Source organism: Talpa europaea (assembly GCF_964194135.1).
Source record: "Talpa europaea genome assembly, chromosome: 12".
In the NCBI taxonomy this organism is placed as follows: domain Eukaryota; kingdom Metazoa; phylum Chordata; class Mammalia; order Eulipotyphla; family Talpidae; genus Talpa; species Talpa europaea.
The window spans coordinates 24,157,354-24,184,012 of NC_140079.1; the positions used below are offsets into that span (position 1 = coordinate 24,157,354).

The following is a 26,659-nucleotide window of genomic DNA, read 5'->3' on the forward strand; positions in this document are numbered from 1 at the left end:
ATTATCTCAAAAAAAAAATCAGAGATCTAAACTTAAGCTAAACTTTAAGACAACATTGGGGAAAATCTTCATGACATTGGATTTGACACAAATTTCATGACTATGACACGGAAAGTATAAACAACAAAATAAAAATAATAAAATAATAAAAATAAGACTTTATCAAAGACTTTATCCAACACAAAATAAGACTTTTGTGTTATCAAAGGACACTCCTCAAGAAAGAAATAAGACAACCTACAGAATGGAGAAAATATTTGTAAATCATGTATCTGACCAGTAACTAATATATAGATTATATTTTAAAAATTCCTACAATTCAATAACAAAAAATTAAATTCAAAATTGGGCAAAGGTCTTCAATAGATATTTCTCCAAAGAGGATGTGCAAATGGCTAGTAAGCACATGAAACAATACTGACCATCATTAGTCATTAGAGAAATGCAAATCAAAACCACAATAAATGCCACGTCACACCTACTCAGATGGTCATAATCCCAAAATGGGATCAAAAAAAGATGCCATTTCACATGTATTAAGATGGCTATACTAAAAAGCACACACACATTAATAAGGATGTAGAGAAACGAGCATCTTTGCATGTTGCTGGTGTCAGCATAAAGTGATAGAATCCAATGGAAAATGGTTTGATGGTTCCTCAAAAGTTAACTACAGAACTGACAGATGACCCACAATTTCACTCACTTGGATATATACTCAAAGAATTGAAAGCAGGGACTAGAACAGATATCTGTAATGGCACCTACATTAGGTATCTAAAATAGGTAGGTAAACTCATTGAGGGAACACATATTACCAGGGGTGGAGGGAAGGGTAAAGGAGGAACTGTTCGATGGGTACAGAGTTTATGTGGGGATGATGAAAAAGTTCTGAGTATAAATAATGGTGCTGGACACTGTATTTAATGCCACTGAATTGTGTACATACCCATGATGAAAATGATAAATATTATTTCACAATCATTTTTACCACAATTTTTTTTAAAAACAAAGTTTCTGAAATACCAGGTGATATACTCCAAGTCATACAAGTAGTAAAAGAAAAGCCCACACTTAGTCTTAATTTTTTTTAAATCTCCATGACAACAGAAAACATATCGCATATTAGCTGCTCAGCAGTAAAACAAAATCTAATTGCCTTGACCCTCTACAGAAATCCATCTTCTAAGATAATCAAAAGGAAGGATAATCTACTTTTGACATGAAATCTCCACTACCATACCATCTCCACTCAGCTTCTTCCTTTAACCCAGAAATGTCAGAAAACAATGCTGGGCACTCAAGAGTACACTGGTTGTAATTAAGCAAGCAGGCTCTGGGGCACAAAACCAGACCATTTCCTGGCTCCATTATTAACTGTGTGACCTTAAGCAGGTAATTTAACTACAGTGGGCCAGTTTCCTCATCTGTGAGATGGGAATAACAGCACTTGTCCTAAAGTTGCTTAATCAAATTAATTAATACATGAAAGTACTTAGAACTTGGCCCCTGGTTAAAAACAAAAAAACAGTAGGTTTCTGCTTTCCCATCCTTGCCTTGACCCCTTCCTCCTCTTCTTTTTCTTCTTTATCATCAACATTATTTATTATTCCCAAGATCCTGTAAATTACCTGTGAAACTGTCATCTCCATGTTACTTTGCCCACTGCAAAGCCAGACGTCTCCAAATAAGACATCATGAACTTTCAGGGTGGAGTTTTTCCAGCCAAAACTCTGTTGTGCTATCAATTCAAAAGGTCCACCAGGCTTCATGGGATCTAATACCACCATCCAGGCACTTGAGTATGCTGAAATCATAACAAGATTCAGAGGTATTAATCAATCAGTTAATAAATTAAAGTATAGCCCAATCCAGTCATGCATCATACTCCTTTGTGGTTATCCCCATCCTCTGTGATAGAATAAATTCAAGCTACAAAGATTGGAAGACTTCAGACAAGTAAATAGAAACAATGAAAGCAGAAGCATTTCTCTCCTTAATCTGCACCAATCCCTCCTTACTTTTAACTAAAGAAAAACAAATTACCCAGTTATAATCCTAAATGATAATAGACCAAAATATACAGAGATTAAAATTTAAGAGCATTTAATCCAAAACATTAAGTAGTCATTCCTATTATGCTATCCAAATGTCAATGTTAATGGAATAAAACAGATTTATACAGTGCTCCAAACTAGCTTATACTTATCCAACCAAACGTGAGCACAGGTTAGTTAGAGAAAATAATTAATAATAGGAAACCTCCCTTACTAATGGTATCATCCTTGTCATGGATGCCCCAGCCCCTCTCCATGATACTACCAAGGATTGATACCACCTGGCTCTGGGTTTGTCTGTCAATAGTTGGTGAGAGGAGAAACTGACAGGTAAAAAAGTAGCCGGAGGATATAAATTAATCTCTTTGTGAAGATATTTAGGCCTGCCCAATTAATTATTTTCACAGTTATTTCGTAAACTTAACGCTTCTCGGACTCAATTAGGGAGATGAAAAGCTATCCAAGACCCTATTTCAGAAATTCAAAGCATATTCCTTAGGAACCACCCCCCTACCACCTTCCTACCTCTCACCCACTCATCCCACCACCGCTGCCAACATCATACTCGGAAACTTAAAGAAAATATCTTGAAAATGGTAAAATTATCCCTAGAAGAACCAAACAACATGAACAGAGTTGACAAAAAAAAAAAATGAGAGTGAGAAAATAGATTAAATAAATAAAGAAACAATCATTTTAAAATAAACATTCTTGGCATAATGCCAAAGATACAAAATGACTTATAATGTATGTTCATCAGATCAATGTAAATTAAAAGGGAAAAAATGGTAAAAACGAGAAGTGGATCATCCTGAAGTTATTAGACCAACCTATAAAAAGTAATAATTATAAAGATGCTGTCCAAGTGCCTACTACGTTCTAGATACTGTGATAAGCTCTTTCTAATCAGCAAAAGTGAAACAAGCCTGACAAGTTTACATGCACCATAGCAGCTCAGGCCAGAAATGAACAATCAGAGCCTCAGGGTTATGTCCAAAGGCCCCAAGGGATCAGGGAAAGGGTAGGTGTTTTTTCCTCTCAAAAGCACAGCTGAGCTTGCTCCTCCCATCCCTAAGAGGTCAATGAAGCCCAGGATCAAATGTTCACTATTGTTTTTATAACATCAATAGTCAGACATCAACATATTAAATGTATAATTCACCTAAAGCAGAAAAATCACTGTTTTGGAAACAGTGGGCAGCTCAGTACAGATGGAGTCGCACAGGTGTGATGTGCTCCGTATGGCTCACACTTCTGAGCAGGCAGACACCGCAATCTGTCCCAATGACAGTCTTGCCAAGGTCTTTCCAGGCTTCTTGTACTGACATCTCTTACTGGAGCTCTGTCCTTCTGCCATCAACATTACTCATCTCTGATGAGCAGAATAACCCCCCAGAAGACCTAGGAAATCACTATATTTTAAGCCTTCTACTACTAAACTATTCCTACTCACTGTTATTAATCAAGTAGTCACACTCAGCCTCAATCCTGACAAAATGGCTGGTGAAGAAAACTACCTTCACTATCACTGTTTCTGAAGTTTTGCTGCCCTAATGCCTATCAGGGGAAGGGGAGATATTTGGACAAAACATGGCAATGTCATCCTACTACAGCCAGAGACCTAGGTCCCACCAGGGCTTAGAGAGTCTAAGGAAAACAGCCATCAAGACATGGCCTTATTTCCAAGAACTTACTCTCCCAAGGAAACTGTTCAACTTCCTCAAAGACCTTCTTTCTGTGCTAGTCCTCAAGTTCTTTTAGTTTCTAACTCTCTTTATCTCCGACTTGATAAAAGAAAAATTAACTCTGACACAATAATGAGTGTTAAGTGAAATTAACTGCCAGGCAAGGCAAGGGAAATCAAATCCCCTACAAAGAGGTTACTAAGAGTCTACCTCAGAAGCGACTCATTTAAAGCAATGCATACGCACACCTATATGAGGCTATGCAAAGAAGAACAGCCCCTATGAAGACTGTTTCTCAGACTGAAGGCAAAAGTGAGATTGTACAGGCAAAAGCCACCACATTTCACAAGGAGAACTGATCAGGCCTTGCTTGGGCTGTCAGGTTAGGGTCAGCTGGCTACTGTGGGGCTCACCAAAACTGATAAAATCCAGCTATAATTTTTAGACACTGTGTTGACCCACCAAGTCCATGACATTGAGTCAAAATAAAACTGAGTCACTGACCACAAAGAGTTGAGCTGCTGAGCCTACTAGGCTTTCTTAGCAATAACTGCTCTGGTTCCACTTCTCTATAACCACTTACTAACTTGTGACCTCCTTGACCACTTCAGGCCTGGATTTCCTTAAATTCTTATTTGGTCGCATTCAAATCTCTGCTTCCCCAGTTACTCAGTCATGCTGGGTCTCTCCCATGTACATGTACACAGGGGATATATATGATATTAGTAAGCTTTTTTTTTGTTTTTTTGTTTTTCTTCTTAAAAAACAAAATCTCAGTTTCCTCACATTCATTCTTCTCCCACCTAGGAAGACTCATTTCCTTCCTTCATGATACAGTTATCTGTGTGCTTAGCATGTGCCAGGCACTACATCAAGTAAATGGCAGGAAATAACCCCCAGTCCTGGCTTCTACTGACAAGAAACCCATGGAAACTGACCAGCTTTGTGATTTCATGTCTAAGGGCAAGCATATCTGGTGGTCTATTTCTTACTGTTTTTCTTCTCTTTCTCCATTTCCTCCCCATCTTCCTGACTAACCCCCACCTCAAAACGGGAAGAACAAATAAAAGGAAAAAATCAAAACAATTTGTCTAGAGACATGATTAGTCATAGTGTGCTTTCTTGCCTTTTTTTTCTTTCTGCTATTCACATCAGATGTTAATTATTTTTCAGGTTATTGTGCCAAATTTCAGATACCAAGAAGAGAAAAAAGGAAAAAAATCATCCACAACCTTTCCCTTCCCAAAAGGAAAAACCTAAAACTGGGAGAAGCAACTCTGTTCACTTCTGCCTCACAGAAATGAGCTCAAATTAGTTCAGGGATTTGTGAAAGTAACTTGGAGATAAAGAACTGTCCGACGTGCCCCTTCCTAATCTACCTTTATTTTATATAAAATCCATCTGCACTGCCAACATCTATGAAAAAAACCTTAAATATTTTTCTATCAATAAAACTGTTTATGCAAATTACTTAATCAGTTGCATGCTAGGGTAGAAACACCCTAAGGTAACCCCCATTAAATCAAGTGTATAATCCCCTCCTTTCAAGTGCAGGCACAATCTGTGATTTGCTTCCAGCCAACAGAAAATGGCAAAGGGGATGCAAAGTCATCCTTATTAGTTACGTTATATGAAAAAGACTAAGGAATTCTGCAGGTGTAATTAAAGGCTCTAACTAACATAATAAAGGGAGATGATCCTTGGAGGGCCTGACCTGGTAAGGGGAACCTTTTAGGAGAGTGCAAGATTTGATTAAAGAAGGTCAGAGATTTGAAGCGGTACCATGAGATGGTACCATGAGCTCTAGAGGCACAGGGAAGGATCTGGCAGGAACCCAAGGGAGCCTGAAAAAGGATCATTCCCTAGTCAAGCCGCAAGATGAGAAATCAACTCAGCCTTGATTTTGGCCTTGTGAGACCCAAGCAAGAAACCAGCTTAGAGATAGCCAGGCTTCAGACCTACAGGAATTGTGAGACAGTAAAAGCTTATTGTTTTAAACACCTGAGTTTGTGGAGACTTATCTAGCATTGCAAATCAGGCATGGTGAGCAGGGCAGAGGGAGGATAACTAAAAATAATTCATAACATATTTTTATAACTAAAAATCAGTGTGCATGCTAACACTGCAATCAGGAGTTTTATTTTTCTAAGTGGTTTCATATTTTCATATTTTTCTAGGTTAGAGTAAATAAATTTACTTCAATCCTGACAACAAATATTCCCAATCATCCTCAGGTTTTAATTTTCCCAATGTGTGTAGGTCTGCTGGACAAAAACCTCTAAGTTGTTAAATTCTACTATGTTATGGGCATCTAAGTGATTATAGGTGATAAGTTAAATGTTTACAGAGGTAGACAGAGTTGGAAAATGAGATAATTTGACTGAAAAATCCCAGAGGCCTCATCAACACTTAAAATAGAAGTCAACCCTTCAATAGTTCCTGCAGTATCTCCTTTGAGAAATATTTTTTTATTCTTCCCTGTGAATTTCTTACATGTGCGCTGCCTCTATTCCAAAAAGCACTTCATTCATTTTGTTTCATGGGCAGGACCAAGCAAGATGCCCATTGCAGTGCAGGTATAGATCTATATAAACTGATATACCTTTCATCTCTACCAAGCAGAGGTGGAAAATCTAGTAATAGACCTCCCCCCACCACCACCGGTGACAACCACCCCCCTATTCATAAAATTGAACTTAAGGCAAGTAAACAGGTTCACTATCATTGTAAAGGAAAAGATGCTCATTCCCTAATTATTATCTTTTTTTCCTTCTCATCATCTCCACCTACCCTGTCTCACCTCTGGCCACTCCAAATGTTAGTCTTGAAACAGGCATGGTGGGCGGGGCAGAGGAAGGATAACTAAAAATAATGCATAACAACATTTTTTATAACTGAAGTGCTCCTTAGTATTACTTAGTATTAGCTTTCTGTACCTATCTCTCCAGTACTGAGTAGGCACTATCTTCCACTTTTTGGTAATGTCATTTATTAGCATCTAGGAAATCCTATTTCTTATTTTTAAATATCAGCAATTCTTTGGGTTTTTTAATTGACATCATTTACTGAGAGTACCACTATTTCCACTCTGTGCTATTCATTTCTAAGATGGACACAGAAAGAAAGCACTGTTAATCTCTTGAATTCTTCATCTTCAGTATATCCTGTAAGTCACTGACAGTATTCAAATCAAACAGAACAATCTCTCATCGACTTAAACTTCCCTTTCAAGGCTCTTGGTTTCACCCCAAAAAAGTCTTACCTTAAAAAGCCTTAACAGGGGGACTTCCTGGTGGCACAGGGGCTACAGACAGTGCTATCAAGCTACTGCCAGCCACAACAGCACGAGTTTGATCCCCAGCAGGCCAGGGAGCTAAGCCACATGGCACAGCAGACCTCTCCTGTTTCACCCGCTGCTCCCCTCAGCAGTGCATTTCAGTACATCTGCCTGTTCTGCTCCCTACTCTCTCTCTTGCAAATCCTCTCATCCCCTACCTCCCCCCACCTCTGCCTTACACCCCAGTTCTTGTATGCATAAGTAAATTTTTTTTCTTAAAAAGCCTTAACATCCAAGAACTAGAACCTTGTCTCTATGCCTGGTACATAGTTTTTAAAAATGTTTATTGAATAGAAATGAATTCTAAAAAGGCCACACCAGGGTCTGCAACCCTCTGTTTTGGACATCAGTGCTTCATATTCACAAAATTAATTTGGCAATCCTTAGTAGTATCAGTGGCCAATAAAATGTCTGTGAACTTCCCTGCCACATAGGAACATTCACGTCAGTCACTGCACAAACCAACAACTTCCACATTAGCTCAGCTGCCCCCAGCGCAGGCTCCTTACCTGTCTAACTCTCACCTCTACATTCTGGGGCCATCCATCTACCTCTAACTATCAGATCTGCACTTGACCCAGCCTTCAGTCCACCCTCCTGTATCCAGTAACTTCTAATTTTGCTATTCACACACTATCTTATACATCTTTACCTATGCTGGATAAAAAAGGACCTCTCTGTTCATGAAGGCTGCTAATTCTCATCTTTTTGAGCAGCCTCACAGCCACTACCTTGAGTCTAATCTTCTGTGTCTACTGCATGAACATCAAATAGCCCACTAACAGATCCCACCACCTCTAACCTCCAGTCCCTCCAATCCCGGCCCCTCTTTCACAGTGCTGCCAGAGCCATCTTTCTAAAATGCAAATCTGATCGTGTTATTTTGCTCCTGGAAATCCATCTATCCAAAAGAGAATACACTCCCTAGCAATGACAAACAATCCTCCCTACATTTCCTGTCCTCCACCACTAGTCACGAATCTCATTGTTCCAGACAAGCCAACCTGTTGCCACTTCACCACTGACCCATGCCCATTCGTGCCTCCAGGCCTTTGCCCAGGTTATTCCCTCTGTCTGGTATGTCCTGGTCATCCTTAAAGAGGAGCCTTAGACTAAGATCCCTCCTAAGCACTCCCACCACTCCCCATACTTCCCCTGTGTAGCTAAGTGGATTGTGGCACTAATCATACTTAATTCTTAAAGCTTGTTATCTTTCTGTCTCCACCATCTATAAGCTTCATTATGGGAGAGACCACATCTATTTTGCTCATCATTGTATCACTGGTACCTATCACAACATCTGGAACATAGTAGGCATTCAATAAATATTGGAGAGACTGATGAGTAGATCATAACAATGGTAACCATAACAACAGCTAACACTCAGTACTTAGTGTGTGCCAGGCCCTGCTCTAAGTTCTTTACATGTGCTAATTCATTTAGTCTTCACAAGAATCCCCAAAACTTTTATCATCTACAACACGGAGATGTTAACTAACATGTACAAGGTGATTTAACGTTGAGCGTTGGGAGTCAGGACCTGAACCGAACAATAAATTGCACAGGTAGGCTCTTAACCACTCCTCCACACTGCCTCTGCTTTATATATGATGCAGCTCAAATGTTGCCTTCTGTTGGAACCTTTCCCACGCCAGCCAATCTGAGTTAAATGTTTGTCTTCTGTACTTCACACACCACATATACCTTCCTCGTAGCATTTATCACACTGCAACATATGTAACTTAACAGTCACAATATAATAGATTTGGTGTCTATTCCCATTATTTCTGAGCTCTTGAGCACAGGGACTTTGACTTGGTCTTATTTTCCTTTATACAGCCTCAGTGCATAGCACAGGTAAATATGCAAATCACTGCTATGGATGGATGGATGGATGGAAGGATGGATGACCTAAGTTACAGCACAAGCATTCATTTTCAGATAATCCAGCAGATGGCAGAAGACGACAAAAGCTGAAGAGAGGATGGGCTGCCTTACCATTTACTCTGGTCACTTTGCTCATGATGGCTTCTTGATCCTGGCCCAGGGTCACTTTCACCATGGCTCCAGGCATGCCATAACCCCAAATCACTGCCCCTGCAGGCTCCTTCTGCAGCACCATGTAGTTACTGATGTATGATGCAAAGCGAAAACCAGCACCTACAAAATTTAGCAAACACTTAGAAGAGCATCACTGAGGGGATTCATGGGTTTATAACTCGTTAAACAGCAAAGAACATACAGTCTTTAAACAGGAGAATCTGCACAGACCCAGATCTTTAACTCTTCTAATACGAGATCTATTCCTCTGAACGAGCTAAGCGAAGTAAAAAGAATGATTTCCAAAAAATGCACCAAGATGACCAACAAGGAAAACACAAAGATTCCAGGGTAACCAAGTGCCACAAGCTACCCCTTCAGTACCCTTGATCTTCCTATGCTCTCAAACCTGGCCCTCAATCTGCACTCTATCCTCCCTCAGCTCAATGAAACTCTCCTTTTAGGCACCCTACAAATGACATTTATGAGAAAAATTAACCACTTCCTTCCTCTATTTTTCAGTATACCACACCCACTCCTCATAGAAATAAAGAAGCCTGCCCCTCTCCCACCCAGCCTTCTCCAGTCTTTCTCCTCCACTCTGTGGCTCCCCTGTCCCATCCAATCAGTGTCAATTTCCCTCAAATAATGCCCCTTATTGTGGCTTTTTGACAATTCAATGAAAATTCTAAACAAGCACTTATAAATATCTGCAACAAATCCACTAAAGTAAATTCAGATAAATTAAGATGCAAAAAAGAAGGCCAAAATGTTTGAACAAAGGTCTTTCTAAGCTAAAGTACAGAAAAAGAACAAGAGAAGAGCCCTTAAAACTGGATTCTGTTGCAAAGTCACTAATAAGTCTGAATAAGAACTCACTTTAACAAGATGATTCCTATTTTTAACATCCAGCTGATGTGGAAGTATTTTATTAATAACAAGCTTCTATCCAAATTATCTGTGAGTATCTCATCAAAACTTAACAAGGAGAAACAAACAACTTCTTAAGATGTGTCCCAAAAAATCCTAGGAGAAAATAATTACCAAAATTAACATTTTTTTAAAGGGTTTGTAACAAAAATGATAGGCAGGAAAGTGAATCAAAAGTAACAAGGGTGACATTTTCCTCCCTGGAAGCTACAAATGATGATAGCACCTGAGGCTATACTTAACCAGGCAGCACAGCTAATGAGTCTCCCACAGACTCAGTGGCCTATTTGTCCTGCACTTTGAATAACAGCCCAGTCCCTGAACATCCTCAGCTCTTACATGAGTTACTGGTTACTGGGATCATGAAAACCTACATGAACCAGGCCTCCCATGCTGGAGATTCACACAGCTACCACAGGCAAAATGCTCTAAAAGACTCTAACCCCCAGAATTGCATAAGTATACTGGCAGCCTGCTGGAGGGAAGGGAAGAGGCATATGTGTGGGAGGGCCTTGTCTTGGATATAGGTGCTTCAAATGGTACAAAAATTGAAACCAAAGGCCTCAGAGTGAAGTAGAGAGAAGGAAGGCCTGGGGTGCTTGGAGTGAAGAGTTGGCTGCCACTTGCATAAGGACCCCTGTAAACAAAAGGAACTACCTCACAGCTTGGGGAGAAATACCTTTCTAAGACAGTCTGTTTTATCTTCACTGATGCTCTTTGTACACATTTTCATTCTGAATTAAAGAACATTACAGGTGCAATGGAGGATTGCTCACACCCTGGTGTATAATAATCATGTTGTTTACTGATTGACAGGCTGAGACCCAAGTAAATTAAGTAACTTTTAAAAATAGCTTGCATGTTTTAATTAATTCAACAAATAGGGCCTCCCTGGTGGCGCAGGCGGTAGAGTGCCACACTATGAAGCTGTCCGCAGCCTGTGCAGCGCTGGTTCGATCCCGGCCGGCCGGCGAGAATCCCACATGGCGAAGCAGACCTCTCCTGTCTCGCCTGCTGCTCCCCTCAGCAGTGTATTTCATCAGTCTGCCTGTTCTGTTCCCCGCTCTAGCTCTGGTGAACCCTCTCACCCTCCCGTGCATCTGGCCTGTACCCCGGTTCTTGTATAAATAAATAAATCTTAAAAAAAAATTAATTCAACAAATATTGATGCCTACTATGTGCCAGACACTATTTTAAGCATTGAAGATATAACTGTGAAAGAAAAAGAAAAAACAACAATAGACAAAAGGCCTTGCCAGAGGGAGCTTACATTCTATTAGGGAGCTTATAGTGGCAAGCGCTGTACTAAACACACTTACAGGCACTAAACTTCCTTGTCCTCAAATGACATAGATCATTTATGACAGGAGTAAAATCTGACACCTGATTTCAAAGTTGCACCAGTTTCCATTCTGCCACAATTAGCTAACTGTGTAAATCAAAGAAAAACCATATTCCTTGTCCTTATGATAAATCTCACATTCTAAGCTGGTAAGAGTAGACAGTGGAACATTACCAAGGAACTGAGAATGGACAAAATTGAAAAACAAGAAGAGCTGGGACTTTTCAGGCCCCATGTTTCTTTCATCTGGGTGTTAGAGTAGAAAAATGGGAACTAGTGTTCTGGGGAAGTTAAAAGTAGTCGTTAAAAACAGACAACAAAATTGGTTATCAGTAGTTACTGATGGAAGCTTAGAGTAAAAAAATTTAGATGGAAGGTCTTGCAAGGTCTAAAACCAGAATTGGTGGCAAAGAAGAACCAGTTGTTAAACTAGTTAAGGAATGTCCCAGGAATCTGAGGTATGAGTAGAAGGGATTATCACTTACAGAAAACCAACTCAATCAGATCCCAAATCCAAAAAAAATCCACAGAGGTATGACTCCCCCACCATGAACACCACAAAAGAACACCCATGTTCTAGCAAAATGCAGCTTCCTGCCAGCCCGTGTCTATGCAGGTACCTCTTTCTTTCCCTTTTCTTTTTCCTAATAAACCTTTAAAATGCAGCTTTGCCTGTTTCTGTCCATGAAAACACCATTTCCTTGAAAAACTCATGATGTGCCACTAAAGGAGAACTCTGTCAAACTCTTGCTCAGAGGGACCCAAGAACCCCACACACCAAACCCTACATCAGAACCCCATCAGTTATCTCTGGAGAGAAACTGGGAGGAACATCAGGGAGTCTCAACAAAAAAAGGCCAGTGTTCTAGTTTTATGGAGAGCCTATAGTGTTCATTTCATTGTTTTACCGCTACATATATTTTGTCAAATATTAGCTAATAAACTGGAGGGTCAAGGGGACAGTCAGAAGGAAAGATGTCAGGATATAGGATAAAATAAGATGGAGAGAAAAATTTAAAAGTTAATGAAAGAAAAATAGCTAATAAAGATGACGACCCAAAGCAAAGATAAAATAACAATGTTAAGGTTAACTTTTAGGGCCTCCCTGGTGGCACAAGGGGTTAAGACACAACCTATGAAGCTATCTGCAGCCACTGAAGCATAAGTTCGATCCCTGGCCAGGGAGCCACCCACATGGCGCAGCAGACCTCTCCTGACTCACCCACTGCTCCCCTCAGCAAGTGTATTTCAGTCAGTCTGCCTCTTCTGTTCCCCATTCTGTCTCTGGCGAATCCTCTCACCCCTCACACCTCTGGCTGTACCCCAGATCTTGCATGCATAAATAAATAAATCTTTAAAAAAAAAAAAAGGTTAACTTTTAACAGAAAAACTAATCTGAAAAATGCCCCACATGGTTCTTAACTTCTATCTCATAGGCTGGACTTAAAGGTCATTGATTGGGGATGAGAGGCATGATATAATAGTGCTGCTAGTTTACATTTTTGTTAAATCCTGAAAACCCACTTAGGGGCTGCAGTTTGTCTGAATCTGCATTAATGTGAGGTTCTTTGCCAGAGCTGCAGTCACTTTTCTGCACTCCATTCTCCCACCTCAACTTCCATTTCTTAATAGGGGTCTTTGAGCGCCACTATTGGAGTGATTTGAAGGAAAAAAAAGTTGGCCTAGCATTATCACTTTACTTTGCTTGGGTAAGCAGATTCCTCGTCCTGGTTTCTCCGTGGCTGAGACCCAAAGTCCAGTCTGAGGTATTGAAATGACAGAATTCGACCTCCATAAAGTGAGTCAGCGCTTCACCAGGCTATACATACATCTTTTGCCACCACTAGTATCTGGCAGTTGCACCAGAAAGCAAAGCTGAGCCTTAAATACACTGAGCTAGTGAGGGGGCTGTATTTCTTAGCCCTAATCACCACTTAAACTAGAAGAACTGAATTCCCCCAAGGAACCCTGCCTGAAGCAAACCCTCCCCGGGGGGTACCACTGAGGGGGCAGCATTACAATGTTTCAGATGACTCAGTCACCTGTTTCCAAACTAAAGTTACCTAGCTTCGCCCCCTCCCCTTCGAGGTCCCAGCAGTGAGTTATTCAAAGACTGAAGGGCCAGGGTCTGGGCAGGTCTGAACCCCCAAACCCTGGTAAAATGAACTCTCCCTTGCGCCCCACGCGCTGCAGCACAACCAAGAAGGAAATGAAAGAAGAAGGCGGCGAGACGCGACTCCCGCCCAGCAGACACTCGCAGCCTGGGTCTGGAGGGGGGAACTCTCTTCCTGGCCGAGATGCCCACCCCGACCTTGAGAGGGGGGCGCGCGTTGGGGGTCCTGAAGAGAAAGTGGGATCTCCGAGCCCGCGCAGCTGCGGGCGGGGGTCTGGCCGGGCCGCCTCACCTGCACTGATTTCGGCCCGCAAGATTAATGGCAGCACCAGCCCAAAGAGAAATCCCGGCGCGTTCATGTTTGCGTGGATCCTTCACCCCAACGCTGGACTCCAGAAGGGGACACTCGGGAGGGGCGGGGCCGGGGCGGGGCCGGGGCGGGGCCTGCGCGAGGCCGCCAAGGCTTGACTCCGCCCACCGCGGGGCCGTTCAATCCGCGAGGCCGCGCCCCTTCCTTCTCGGCCGCCGTAGCTGAAGAAAGACGGTTACCCAGCAACGAGCAAAAACAACCTGAACCACCGGCACCAGCTCTGAGAGTAAAGAGGAGGTGAGGCGGTCTCCCCTATTTCCTCTCCAAAACCGAATCCTCGCCTTTTCCCTTCGCCTCTCGTTTTCCCTCAGGATTCCAAACACACCCCGGGGACCCGCGGGCAGATGGGGAGCCAATTCAGCCCGTTCTGTGAGAGCCTGAAATCCAGAGCCTCGACGTCCCGGAGCCACCTAATTAGCCCTGTAGTTCCGCTTTTCACAGCCCTGGGATGATTCACTACCTCATCTCCTGTGTCCTCAAAAAAAGGAAGAGAAAAAATCCTCCACAGTTTGGGGCTCATTAAATCGTCTAGTCCCCCACCTAGATCCTCAGCACTGCTTCCACCATTATTCGGCATTAACCCTCCCACATATAAACAAACTTATATGCATTCTCAAGAGCCCAACCCACTGTTTGTCAGTTATTCTTTTTTTAAAAAAATAATAAATTTTATTTTTATATTCCCCATACAATTGCAACCCCCCCATTCTGACCCCAATCCCTCCCCTCCCGCCCCCCACCCCCCCAAAAAGTGTCTCTGGTTCATAGTGTCAGTTATTCTTAATCGAGGCTTTGTATTCCTAGACTGGAAGAGAAGACCTGGTCAAGACAAAACCAGGGTGGGGAAGTATCCCAAAATTTTGGAGGCTGGGATTGCGAAATCAAGATCTTTTCCCACCCCCTCCACTCCCTTTACAGAGTATTTAGGTGCTTCGAGGTCATGCTTCAGAAGTACAAACTAACAAAGACTAAGTGTGAAACTTCTTCATTTAACAAATTAATTTCTAGAACCAGGATTAGTACCTACTTTTTTTTAATTTTAGACCCTAAACAGGGTCTTCTCAGCAATTTATAATGAAGTTTTAACAATCGTTCTCTCTACATTCCTGTAGGTTAGCAAAAATTACCCTCATCTCTTAAACATAGAAAGAGGGACAAAGAAAAAGCACCTAGTGTTAGTTTAAAAATCTGATTTTTGTAATGTTTCACAATGATTTGTCCTATTAAATGGGTCGTTATGTGTAAATATTCTAATAATGAAAAATTCAAAACTCTGGAAGAAATGGATGGACTTGGATTGTGTTTGGGTGGGGGGAAAGAATTGAAAATCCAGAAAATTTGGGTCTCAGAAATAATTTGTCGTAGTTGTGATTATATAGGCAAAAATTAGATAAATTTAAAGACTACCTTTTTAATGAATCTCTAGGTACAATAGGCAGTTACTTCCAAGGAGATGTCGATTCCATTCTCCAACACCCAATACCGAATTCCACAAGGATTTGGAAATCTTCTTGAAGGGCTGACACGCGAGATTCTGAGGCAGCAACCCGACAATATACCAGCTTTTGCAGCAGCATATTTTGAGAATCTTCTAGAGAAAAGAGAGAGTAAGCTTTTTTAAATAGGCAATTTTTAAATAAGAGATCAAACATTTGGTTATTGTGACTCTTAAGACTTCCTACTCCACAGAAAGCTTTTATGAAAGATGTAGCTTAAAATAGCAATTTTTACTACTTGCAATGTGTTTTTTTAAACTTTTAAAATCTTTTACATCATTGTTCATTTTTAAACAATATTTGCACCCCCCCACCCCCTCAGGTGTAGTCCCCATAGAATTTCCTTCACCAATGCACCTGTGCACCATCACCACAGTCCCCTGTGCTCCTCCCTCCCTCCCTCTGATCCCTCTCCCTCCTCCTCCCCTGCAGGATGTCCCTGATTAACATGTGTGTTTTTGACAGGTTTCTTAAATCATGATATTTCAGATTTTTGAGGGTTGACAGTTTATTACCTAGACCTCTTCACTGTATTTCTCATGGACGCACTGGGTATATGGAAAGAGATCATCTTCTGGCTCCCAGTTTTCATCATGCTGTTCCTATACATCCCAGACACTTTATCTATTCTTCCTGGGAGGGGAGTTTGTGGTTTTCTCCACATATTGACTCTTCATGCTTAAAAGTATTGTGAGTGTTGGAAAAAATAATCCTACACTCCTAATAGTAAATTAATTGATATTTTCTGGGGGACATAAACTGTGTACAAAAAAGACAGAGAAAAACTGCTTTGAAAAATGAACTCTTCCAACTTGGGAAAGTAATTTATACTCATTCTCTACATTCCCAAGATCCCATCCTTCCCATAGACCGAGATTTCATGCTTACAGTGACTCTTTGATTGAGAGACTCAAAGAATAATCAAAGAATAATTTCTTAATTTTTATATATACAATTTCCAAATCCCCAACCTTGAAGATTCATGGCTATCAAGACCTGACCCAGTGTCAAAGTGGGAATAATAGTTTTCACAAAAAACTCTTCTGACTAGAACAACCATATTGTATAAGCTGCTGTCATCATTTTATATAATAATGATTTAACAGTGATAAAGGTGATTAGAAACAATCACAAACATCCATACTAAATCATAAGGCTTGAAAATGAAACAATCACCTAAACACCACACAGCGCACACACACACACACACACACACACACACGCACGCTTTTTTCTTTATTCAACCCTGGCGGAGCAAAAACCTCTGCCAGTTCCCTGAATGTTGCTGGTCTTTTCCATATCTGGTGTGAATATTTGTTATACAATCTGAAACATAAGTGCCACGAAAAAGCTATTACAAGAACTCTTAATAAGGTGAGAGGTGGATTGTAATAAACATTAATTTTATCATAACATTAATTTTACAAGGTCATGCAGTAAAAAGTTTTCATCATTTAATTTTAGACCTCAAAACATCCTATTACAAAAACATTTACGTCATTATTACCAGATAATAATTATTTAAACAATTGGTGATTTAGATTAATGGTCTCAGAACATAAGCTCTCTAATTTAAAAAAAAATGGGTAAATCTATTTGAAAACATTTTAAATACCACACCCATTTCCACTCACATAAATAGAAGGTGATTAGCCAACCGATACAAATATCAAAATTTAGTCTGTCATAAAGGGAAGAAAAATCCCTCTGGTCCATTCTCTCATGAAAACCAAGAATACCCTTACCAGTACTCTTCATAGGTAATTACTAATCTTAACTTTGACCTTTTGTGACAGGAATTTTGTTAGAATATGATATAAATGGTATCTCAAATAATTAGGGAAAAGAAAGTGAACTTTTTATTAAATGACATTGAGATAAATGGAAAAAGATAAAATTGGATCAACTATTTACATCATACAATAGGATAAGTTCCAAGTTAATGAAACCATACCAAAAAGCACAAATGGATTTCTCTATAACAGGAGGGGAAAATTTGCCAAATTTCTATAGTTACTTTATTTTTTTTTTAAAGATTTCTTTATTTATTTATATAAGCACTGGGTACAGTCAGAAGTGCGGGAGGGTGAGAGAATTCACCAGAGCTAGAGTGGGAGCAGAACAGGCAGACCGACAAAATGCACTGCTGAGGGGAGCAGCAGGTGCGGCAGGAGAGGTCTGTTGCACCATGTGGGACCCTAGCCCGGTGGCCGGGGATCGAACCGGCACTGCGGAGGCTGCGGGCAGCTTCACAGCCCAGTGCTCAACCGCTGCGCCACCAGGGGAGGCCCTCTATGGTTACTTTAAAATCCAAAAATACTGATAAAATTGACAACATAAAAGTAAACTTTTACATGCCAAAGAGCCCCATAAGGAAAATAAAACTACAAATGATAAACTGAGAAAAAATATTTACGATGTATACCACAATGAGTTAATAAACCTAATAAAGAGCTTGTAAAAACAGTGGAGGAAAAAGGCAAACGTCATATAAAAATGAGCAAAGATAAACATTTCACACAAAAGTAAATCCAAGTGGCCTTTAACATATGAAAACATACTTAAAGTAACTCATAATAATAGAAACTCATTTCAAAACTACCGTAGGGTACCACTACCAACCACAACTCCCACTCCTATCAGATTGGCAAAAAGTCAAAAATTTACCAATTTATTCCAAAGTCTAGAGGTGAAATAAGCACTCATAGATACTGCTGGAGAAGATATAAAATGATACAATCCCAAAGAGGAGGTATCAAGGTGGGAGCAGGAGGGGTCTTGGCAGTATCTATCAAAATTATATGTATTTAACCCTTTGTTCCAGAAATTCCACTACTTTACTTTTTTTTTTAAGATTTATTTATTTATGCATACAAGGGCTGAGGTACAGGCCAGAGGTGGTGGTGGGGGGGCATGAGAGAATTCACCAGAGACAGAGAGGGGAACAGAACAGGCAAACTGACTGAAATACACTGCTAACAGGCGAGACAGGAAAGGGCGAGACAGGAGAGGTCTGCTGCACCATTGGATCAAACTGGTGCTGCAGAGGCTGCAGATGGCTTCATAGGTTGCGTCTTAACCCCTTGCACCACCAGGGAGGCCCCCCCACTACTTTACTTTTAACTGCATCATTATTTGAGGAAACAACCCATCAGAGGGGATATAATGAATAAACTAAAGAACACAATAGAATAATATACAGTTGTGAAAAAGAAGAATGAAGAAGGTCTCTGCATGATGCTATAGAGTGATCTTCAGGATCTATTAAGTGAAAAAATAAGGTTAGGAAGAAGAGTGTGTTTAGTATGACATCAATTACCTAACTAAGTGTTGTTAATATGTATACATAACTGTTATATTTTTTAAGTTGAAGTATAAATATTTTGAAACTTTTACCTCTAGGAGAAGAAGGACCGGAAGCTAAACTGCTGTGAATATATTTTGAATTCAAAATCATAAATGTTTAACATAGTTATAAAATAGAATTAAATTTTAAAATCATTAAGCAAATTCTAAAATTTAGAAGCAAAGTGAAACATACAAAAGATAGTGTAATTACGCAAAAAGGAATTATTTCAAATGACTTTATACCAGTAATTTACAGTACATTCCTGGTAGATATAGCCAAGAAATAAAATGAAGTTAAAAAAAAATCTTGCATTGTTTTCAGTCATTAATAGTATATAATATTGTTGTTCTGAAATTGTTTTTAATATAGTGTGGGATATGGCAAATAAGTAACTATCCTGTCATTAGGAATAAGATTTTTTGTTAAGAAAAATAACACTAATATGAAAATGAAAGAAGGTAATAAAATCCTACAATCCTAAACTGAATTTGAAAATATCAGTGTGACCCCGTGATATGGTTCCTCTTTTAAAAATGAATGACGTATTTCCTACTGGATAGTTTTCAAAAGGCCCCAAAGGCCAACTAAATTCCAGTGAACACCTGTTCCCTAGACTGTGACCACTAGCTCCTATCTCCAGGGATCCAGGTTTTCTTAGAGAACTAATTCCATGAACTGGGCAGGAAACATAAAAGGTGAGCCTAAACATCTTGCCTCACCAGAAAATAAGGAAGCTCTCAACAATTACTAGAATTGCTTCCAAAGAACTCAGGAACATCTGAGCACCTGAATCAGCTTGGGCCAATTTTGGACGATTAGAGTATCAGAAAGTGTGATAAATACAATGTATAGAAACTTACCCAATTTGTTAAAAATTCAAAGATAATAATGTTGAAGTCAAAACTAATTTTTTATTCTTGAGAGGATTTTAGGGGGAACTAAATATTCTGAAAATTTTTAAATAAAGGGAAGAATCAAAATTTTAATCTGCCTTGTCTGTAAGAACTGTATTTCCGGGTAATCAAATAATTGATGAGGGACTGTTTTTCTTTATTGAGTACTCCAGAAATAAAGAAGTAATGACCAAATTACATTTTGCAACTCCTCAAGAAATTATGTAAGCACTCATCATCAATGAAGCCATAAAAATAATAAAATGAGAAATAACCAAGTATTATTTAATCTGACAGAATTGTATTGGACTACCTATAAAGTAAGGTACATTTGCCCCCCCCCAAAAAAAATTAAACCTGAATCAAATCTAGCTACCAGTCTACAGGAAATCAAAGGCACAGGAACTTGTTAAAAATCATGGAAATGGAATCAGAAACATCTAAACTGTGGAAAACTCCAAAGGAAAAAATGACCTAATTATGTCAACAAGTAAATGGCAAGGGAAAAATGCACGGTATGAGATAGGGAAATTACATTTAAAAGATTTCAAAAACAGAGCCAAAAGCCTGTGTGTGCCCATTACTTGGGTCATATTTTGAGCAAACAACAAAAAATAAATAAAGATATCTTAGACAATGGGGTAAATTTGGATAGTTGATGGTTTAAGGAATTGTTACTGTTTTGAGGTGTGATGATACTTGTGATTTTATACCTTAGACATGCATTCTGAAGTAAATAGTAGATAAAACAATAGGTGCCTGGTATTGGCCTGAAAGTAATCAGAAGGACGGGAAAGTGAGAGGTTACAGACAAAATACAATAAATTATGAGTTTATAATTGTTGATCTGAGTACCATGTACATGAAAATCAATTATATTATTCTCTCTACTTTCGAAGTTCTTAATGAAACTTTAAGGAAAAAATTCTGTTTAAATACTCCTTCCTTGGGCCTCCCCGGTGGTGCAGCGGTTGAGCGCTGGGTTACGAAGCTGCCCGCAGCCTCTGCAGCGCCTGTTCGATCCCCGGCTGCTCCCCGGCCACAGGAGGAGGGTCCCAACTGGCGCGCAGACCTCTCCTGCTGCCCGCTGCTCCCCTCAGCAGTGTACTTCGGTCCTTCTGCCTGCTCTGCTCCCCGCTCTGGCTCTGGTGAATTGTCTCACCCTCCAGCACTTCTGACTGTAGCCAGAGCTTGTATAAATAAATAAATAAATAAGCAGATAAATAAATAAATAAATACTTCTTCCTGTCTGTAACAATTGACTCTTTTTTTTTTTTTTTTTTTACAAAACCCTCTCTCATCCTTTACATTTCCAGGATTCCTTCCTATTTAGCATTTTTTTTGTACATTTTCTGTGTTTACTAATACATGTTTATACGTTTCTATACTTATATTTAAGCATTTCTCTTCCCTTCCATTTTTTAAATAAGTTCTATAAAGGTGAAAATTACAGGTTTTTTTTTTCTGCCTTTTTAAATATCCCCAAGATCTCATCTAATGTATAATTCATCATCATGCATGTAATGACCACTAGTTATGTCTCAGTGTAGGCTGTATACGTCATCAATAAGAGTTTCAACTCTCAGTAAAGATGCTGTGATTTGAAAAAGAAAACTGGTTTTGTTATATTCTAGATGTACTTCAATGAGCTCAAAATAAATCTGAAACTATTTTTATTATTTAGAAACCGACTTTGATCCAGCAGAATGGGGGAGTAAGGTAGATGACCGCTTCTATAACAACCATGCATTCAAGGTATGGTCCTGTGAAGCTATTGAATTTAGCTGTTTCTACTCTCTGTCTCCAAAATAGCTACTAGGGATGTCCCCAGAACAAACATCTTATCAAGCCTTTTTAATTGTAATGTTCAGTTTGACAAATTCTTTTCTAAAGCTTCTGAATTGTTTATAGACACTGAGCTTAATTTTAAAGATGATCAACAAGAAGAATATACTGGAAAGTTGTAGAATAATTACTCTGTCATTTATTGTTCAGATTTTATTGAGTATTAAAGTGTTCAGCATTAGCAGATACTCAGCAAATACTTGCTGAACTAGTGAATAATATTTCTTTTTAAAAACTCATCTAATTATTTCATTACCATTAACATCTTACAAAGACTGGTTAGAATTAAAAATGGTAATGGTATAGAGTTTTCTCTTTAAAGCTAATCTCGTCAGACACTGAAACTATCTTCCTCTTTACCAGCACTTGCAGAACTGATCTTTATCAACCAAGATTCCCAGGCAAAGGTACCCATGTGTGTAGGAAATCAGTGTTTCTCCTTATATCTAGAAATGTCCTAGTTATATACTATCCTTGGGATAATTGAGAAAATACATACTAAAAAATTCTGTGTTCTGTGGGCCAGATGAGGAACACTGATTAAAAGGACTTTATGGGATCCAGCATCTTTGGTATTGACAGAGAGCTTGATAGAAATTCAGAAGTCTCAGATCTTATCCCAGGCTTGCAAATCAGATGCTGAATTTTAAAAAGTCCCCAAAGTAATTTGTAGGTGCACTAAATTCTGAGAAGAACTACGATAGACAACTGAGAATAATACATTAGTCACAAAGCACCAGCAGATATTAGAATCAAAAGTAATTGACACGGTTCAAGTTTTGATGGTGTTCTGCAGCATATTTGGGGAATAGCTGTCTGTCATTTATTTCATGAGTTCAAAAGTGAAATTCCATCCATTTGTGCCTGCCAGATATGGGGGTGTTCAGTTTATTTCCATTTAATTCTTACTTGTATTTTTTTTTTGTATTCATGTTTTATTGAACTCAAGAGAATAATGCTGAAAACTTTTAAATCCTTGTAGCATGTAGCTACATGTAGTAATTTTAAAGTGTTTTTTTAATTCTCTTTTGAATTCTAAAGCCTTCATTTGATCACCTTATGTGTCCTTACATTTCTGTTTTATGGATTAAAGAAGCTCTTCCCATAGGTTTTAAATTAGCAATTCCTCTATTTGGTGGAATATTTCAACAACCACTTTAAAACAGAGCAGATTTCCCTTTTTTAATTTAAATCAATACCCACAGCAAAACTTATTTCTTCAGCTTAATTTTTAATCTACAAACTTCATTAAGAAGTCAACCTTATACCGTGGAATACAATGGCATCTATTTTGTTCCTATTTCAAAAACTATTGATTGGTCTCTCTTTTTTATACTTTAAGATTTATTACAGCATCTTATCAGTTTTTTTGGTATAAGACAACTTTTATCCCATTGAGGCATTTTACTTGCAAATATTTATTACATCCCTAGAAAAAGAATCCCAGAATTTTCCCTCCTGTGTGTTTTCCTCTTGCTTCTTCATGACCCATGATCCCAGCTGAGGTTGTCAGTACAATGAAACCAAACTGACAGAGCAGGTGTTTCTACCATTTTTCTAGATCTTTGCATTGTACATCAAATCTGGGACTAATCACTCTATACTTGTTTAACCTGCCTCTGAGGTTCACAACAATTTTCCCTGTTCTGTGATCATTAATGATTTTAAACTTGCCAACATAACCATGCCTCATCATCACTGTTAAAAAAACAGATGATGACTTTGGCATTTGTGCTTAAGAGTGGGTTCATGCTCTTAAGAGTGTCAGCCAGGACATTCCTGCACACCATTTGGTGGCATGCAAAGATGGCAGAGAGAGCTGGTTTATTTTTAATGTTAAATAATGGCACACACATTCCAAAAGCAAAAGATTAAACATTTTTACCACTTCCTGGTCTTTAATATTTGTTCATGCATATAACCTTGAGAGTTTTTCTTTCTTTTCCAACTTTCCTTGTTAAAAGGTCAGTATGTACCTCATTCCCATTACCTCTAATAACTCAAATGATCCAAGACTTCACAATTTTGGAAACACTGCCTCTTTGGTTCTCTTTCTTCTCCCCAGGAGCAAGAGCCACCTGAGAAATATGAACCTGAAAAAGAAAAGTCTGTGAAACAGGAGACACCCATCACAAAATTAGTAAGTTATATTGGATTCCTTCAAAAAATGACATTACTAGATTTAAAATTTTACTCCAAATATACCTCTACTCTGTTATTAATATTGCTAAAATTGTGATTTTTTTTCCTAAATAACTAGCATGATGGATCATTTTTAGCCATGCCTCTTAAAAAGGAAAACTCATCTTCCCTTTGACCATAAGATCTCATTTTTCCAGATCTGTCAGTGAATGGAAAAACAGACAGAATTCAGTTCATCTTCCATTTTGGGGATTTTCACTAATTGATGCTATCACTGCCACACAATGACAATGATTCAGAGATTAAAAAAGGAAACTCACAGGGAATTAATTACACACAACCAAATAAAATGGCTTTATACTATGTTGTCTTACTCACCTTCCATGAACTATCCTCTACAAAAATGACTTCCTAGCTAACAACCTACATCAAATCAATAAATACCTAGGTCCACCCTCTAAGATAACCTATGTTAAATGATATGCTAAACCAGCTCTCAAGAAATGATTGTGCACATCTCTACACAGCCCTATATTCAGTCATGTCATTTTGATAGCTTGAAATAAACCACAGTGGGAATATTTTAAGACTGTGGCAAATTCTACAAATGAAGACTTTTTTTTCTGGAGATTCAGGAAAAACAGTTGAACATTTCACCTGACATTGCTGAACACATGTTAATCATTTACCAGCATGTCACCATCTATATCCTTCATAGTCTAGACTCAAGAGGACCAATCCTAGTGAGAAAGAAGAACTAACTGTCCACATGTTGAAAGCCAGATTTCTTAGTTCCTTTCCATGGCTTAATGTCCTAGTTAATTACCCAATAATTAGCACCCAAAATGGACATTCCCCAAGGAATACTTAATTTCCTACAGGGTGGGCCATCACTTTCCCCTTTATAAATTTCCCTTTATAGCCCTTATAAGTTCTTCCAGAATTATATCAATACAACTCAATCAGCCTAATGGTGTAAGAGACAATGGGACATCCGAGAAGAGGAAAGAGTATCCTTCCACCTCATACACACCTCCACACAGGCTTTCATATATTTGAATTGAGAGTCCATTGATTTCTGACTTCAACATAATTCATTTGCCCATGTTGAGACATCATCTCAGAGAATTTTATACCATTCTGTTTGCATTTAAAAGTGTAAGAGCCTCATCATTTGTAATGGAGAAAATAGGGCTTGGACACCCCAAAGGTCCATCAATAAGAGAATGAGTAAATAAATTTAAATGCATTGGTACAATGGATACAATGTATATAAATAACATAATAACATAAACAACAATAACATAAAAAAATAACTGGACAGTTATTTACTGAATAATAACGTAGTGAAAGAGAACCACAGTTATAGAAAAAGTTAATGGGAAAAGTGACTGCAGAATGTTGTTAACATGATATCACTTTTTAAAATAAAAAAAATAGAAAATTTGGAAAGCTAGATATACTCAGGCCATAATAATAGTTATCTCTTAGAAGTAGGATTTGAGAGAGAAAATCCTTTCATTATCAGTGATACATAAGTGTTTCAATATTACATATCATTTTTATAATTTTATAAGATATATTAAAAGTTATGTATTTCTTGAATTATGCACTTAACATCTGTACATTTCACTGTAAATTATGCCAAAATTTTTTTGTGAAAAAAGCTATATGTGAAAGTTCAACTAATGATGTTAAAGCTCAAACTCTTGGACTAAATGGATTTCTTTTTGGCTATCTAAATGTATGATTTTGATTAATCACTGAGAAATTAAGAAGTTAACACTTTTATCAATTTTATGTAATCATGATTATTTTGAAACAGCACATTTACTTTTCTTCTTGACATTTTACCATGTGTTAAGGACTCTTAATTATTTCCCCCCACAAAAAAAAAAATGTTATTGCCCAGAAAACTTAAATAAGAGCTATTTTGAGGGAGGGGAAGAAATTGGCAATGAGCTTTTATTACAAAAATATTAAGGTAAGGCAAAATAAAATGCTTGCTATTTTGGCACTCACCGCTGGGTTCACATATAACATGACAGTATATAAAATTCCTTTGGGAAGCAACAGTTGCTTCCCAAATCACAATTTCTTCATCCCTAAACTGATTAAATTCATGCACTAATTTTTATGATGTCAGAATATGGTGTAAGAAGTTTCTTGCTCTTTCTCCTTTACATGAAATAGTCTTCTGAAGATACAGAAAAAGAGAATGCTGCTATCACAATCCAAGCAGCCTTCCGTGGGCACAGAGCCAGAATGGCAGTGAAGAAAATGAAATTGGAAAATTCTGAAAAAGAGAAAGTAGAGGAAGAAAAGGAGGATGAGTGAGGAAGACAAGTGGTTTCACCCCCACCCAAAAAAAAAAAAAAAAAAACAGGAAAAAAATCATCCAAATCCATCATCAATCGATTGTGATTGTCTTTTTTCCTTACCGAGGGAGATTTGATGTAGTGTAATAACATTTGTTGCTGTTGTGAAAATCTGTCGTGAGCATTTGTTTAATAAACATGCCATTGAACATATGCCTCTTGAGGATTTCTCTGAGATCATAAGTTTATGTTGGGACAGAAACTTTGTTGCCACTTTGTGGTAGGAACCCATGAGGGACAAGCAGCAGTGGAGCAGGTTTTCAAGGCAAGACTCTGCTACTTGTGCCAGAAGTTCTTGTGCCATTTATTGAAAGCATACAGGCTGGTAAAAGCTGATCATGTGACAATGGTATGAGGAATAGGGTCTGGAAGGTGGGATAGGAATGGGGGACAAAGTTTTATGAGGAACAAGGAAGGGGACATCGTGGCCATATATCAAGACATTTGCATCAGCAAAGCATTTGATGTTATCCCAGGTCAAGTTATCCTGAGGCCACCATGGAAATAGTCATGTAATCAGGTCAGCAGTGGCCTAGGCATCCCTGGGCCTGCTTGTGATACGAGCTATACTCCATAGATAGTCAAGGAATTCTCTGCTGTGCCATAGATAGTTAAGGAATTCTCTGCTGTGATTTGTAGATAGCAAATAGGTCACAATTGCCCATGAGTGGCCAGCTAGTAG

General features: G+C 38.7%; 2 protein-coding genes across 2 annotated transcripts in view; one reads left to right on the forward strand and one right to left on the reverse strand.

Annotated features, from left to right (window-relative positions):
* SIAE (sialic acid acetylesterase) overlaps positions 1–13,863 on the reverse strand; it is a gene marked incomplete at both ends in the record, with an annotated part of 33,735 nt that extends 19,872 nt beyond the window's left edge. The window contains 3 exons of the mRNA XM_084249926.1: positions 1,632–1,807; positions 9,078–9,239; positions 13,797–13,863. Coding sequence (XP_084106052.1) covers positions 1,632–1,807; positions 9,078–9,239; positions 13,797–13,863 — 405 coding nt within the window. The remainder of the gene's footprint in view (positions 1–1,631; positions 1,808–9,077; positions 9,240–13,796) is intronic.
* Positions 13,864–15,327: 1,464 nt separating this feature from the next.
* On the forward strand, positions 15,328–25,967 carry SPA17 (sperm autoantigenic protein 17; the record flags this gene model as incomplete). The annotated part of the gene is made up of 4 exons (XM_084248688.1): positions 15,328–15,481; positions 21,297–21,367; positions 23,523–23,597; positions 25,793–25,967. 4 exons carry the CDS (start codon positions 15,328–15,330, stop codon positions 25,934–25,936), a joined length of 444 nt encoding a protein of 147 aa, XP_084104814.1. The 3' UTR covers positions 25,937–25,967.
* Between the last annotated feature and the right edge of the window lie 692 nt (positions 25,968–26,659).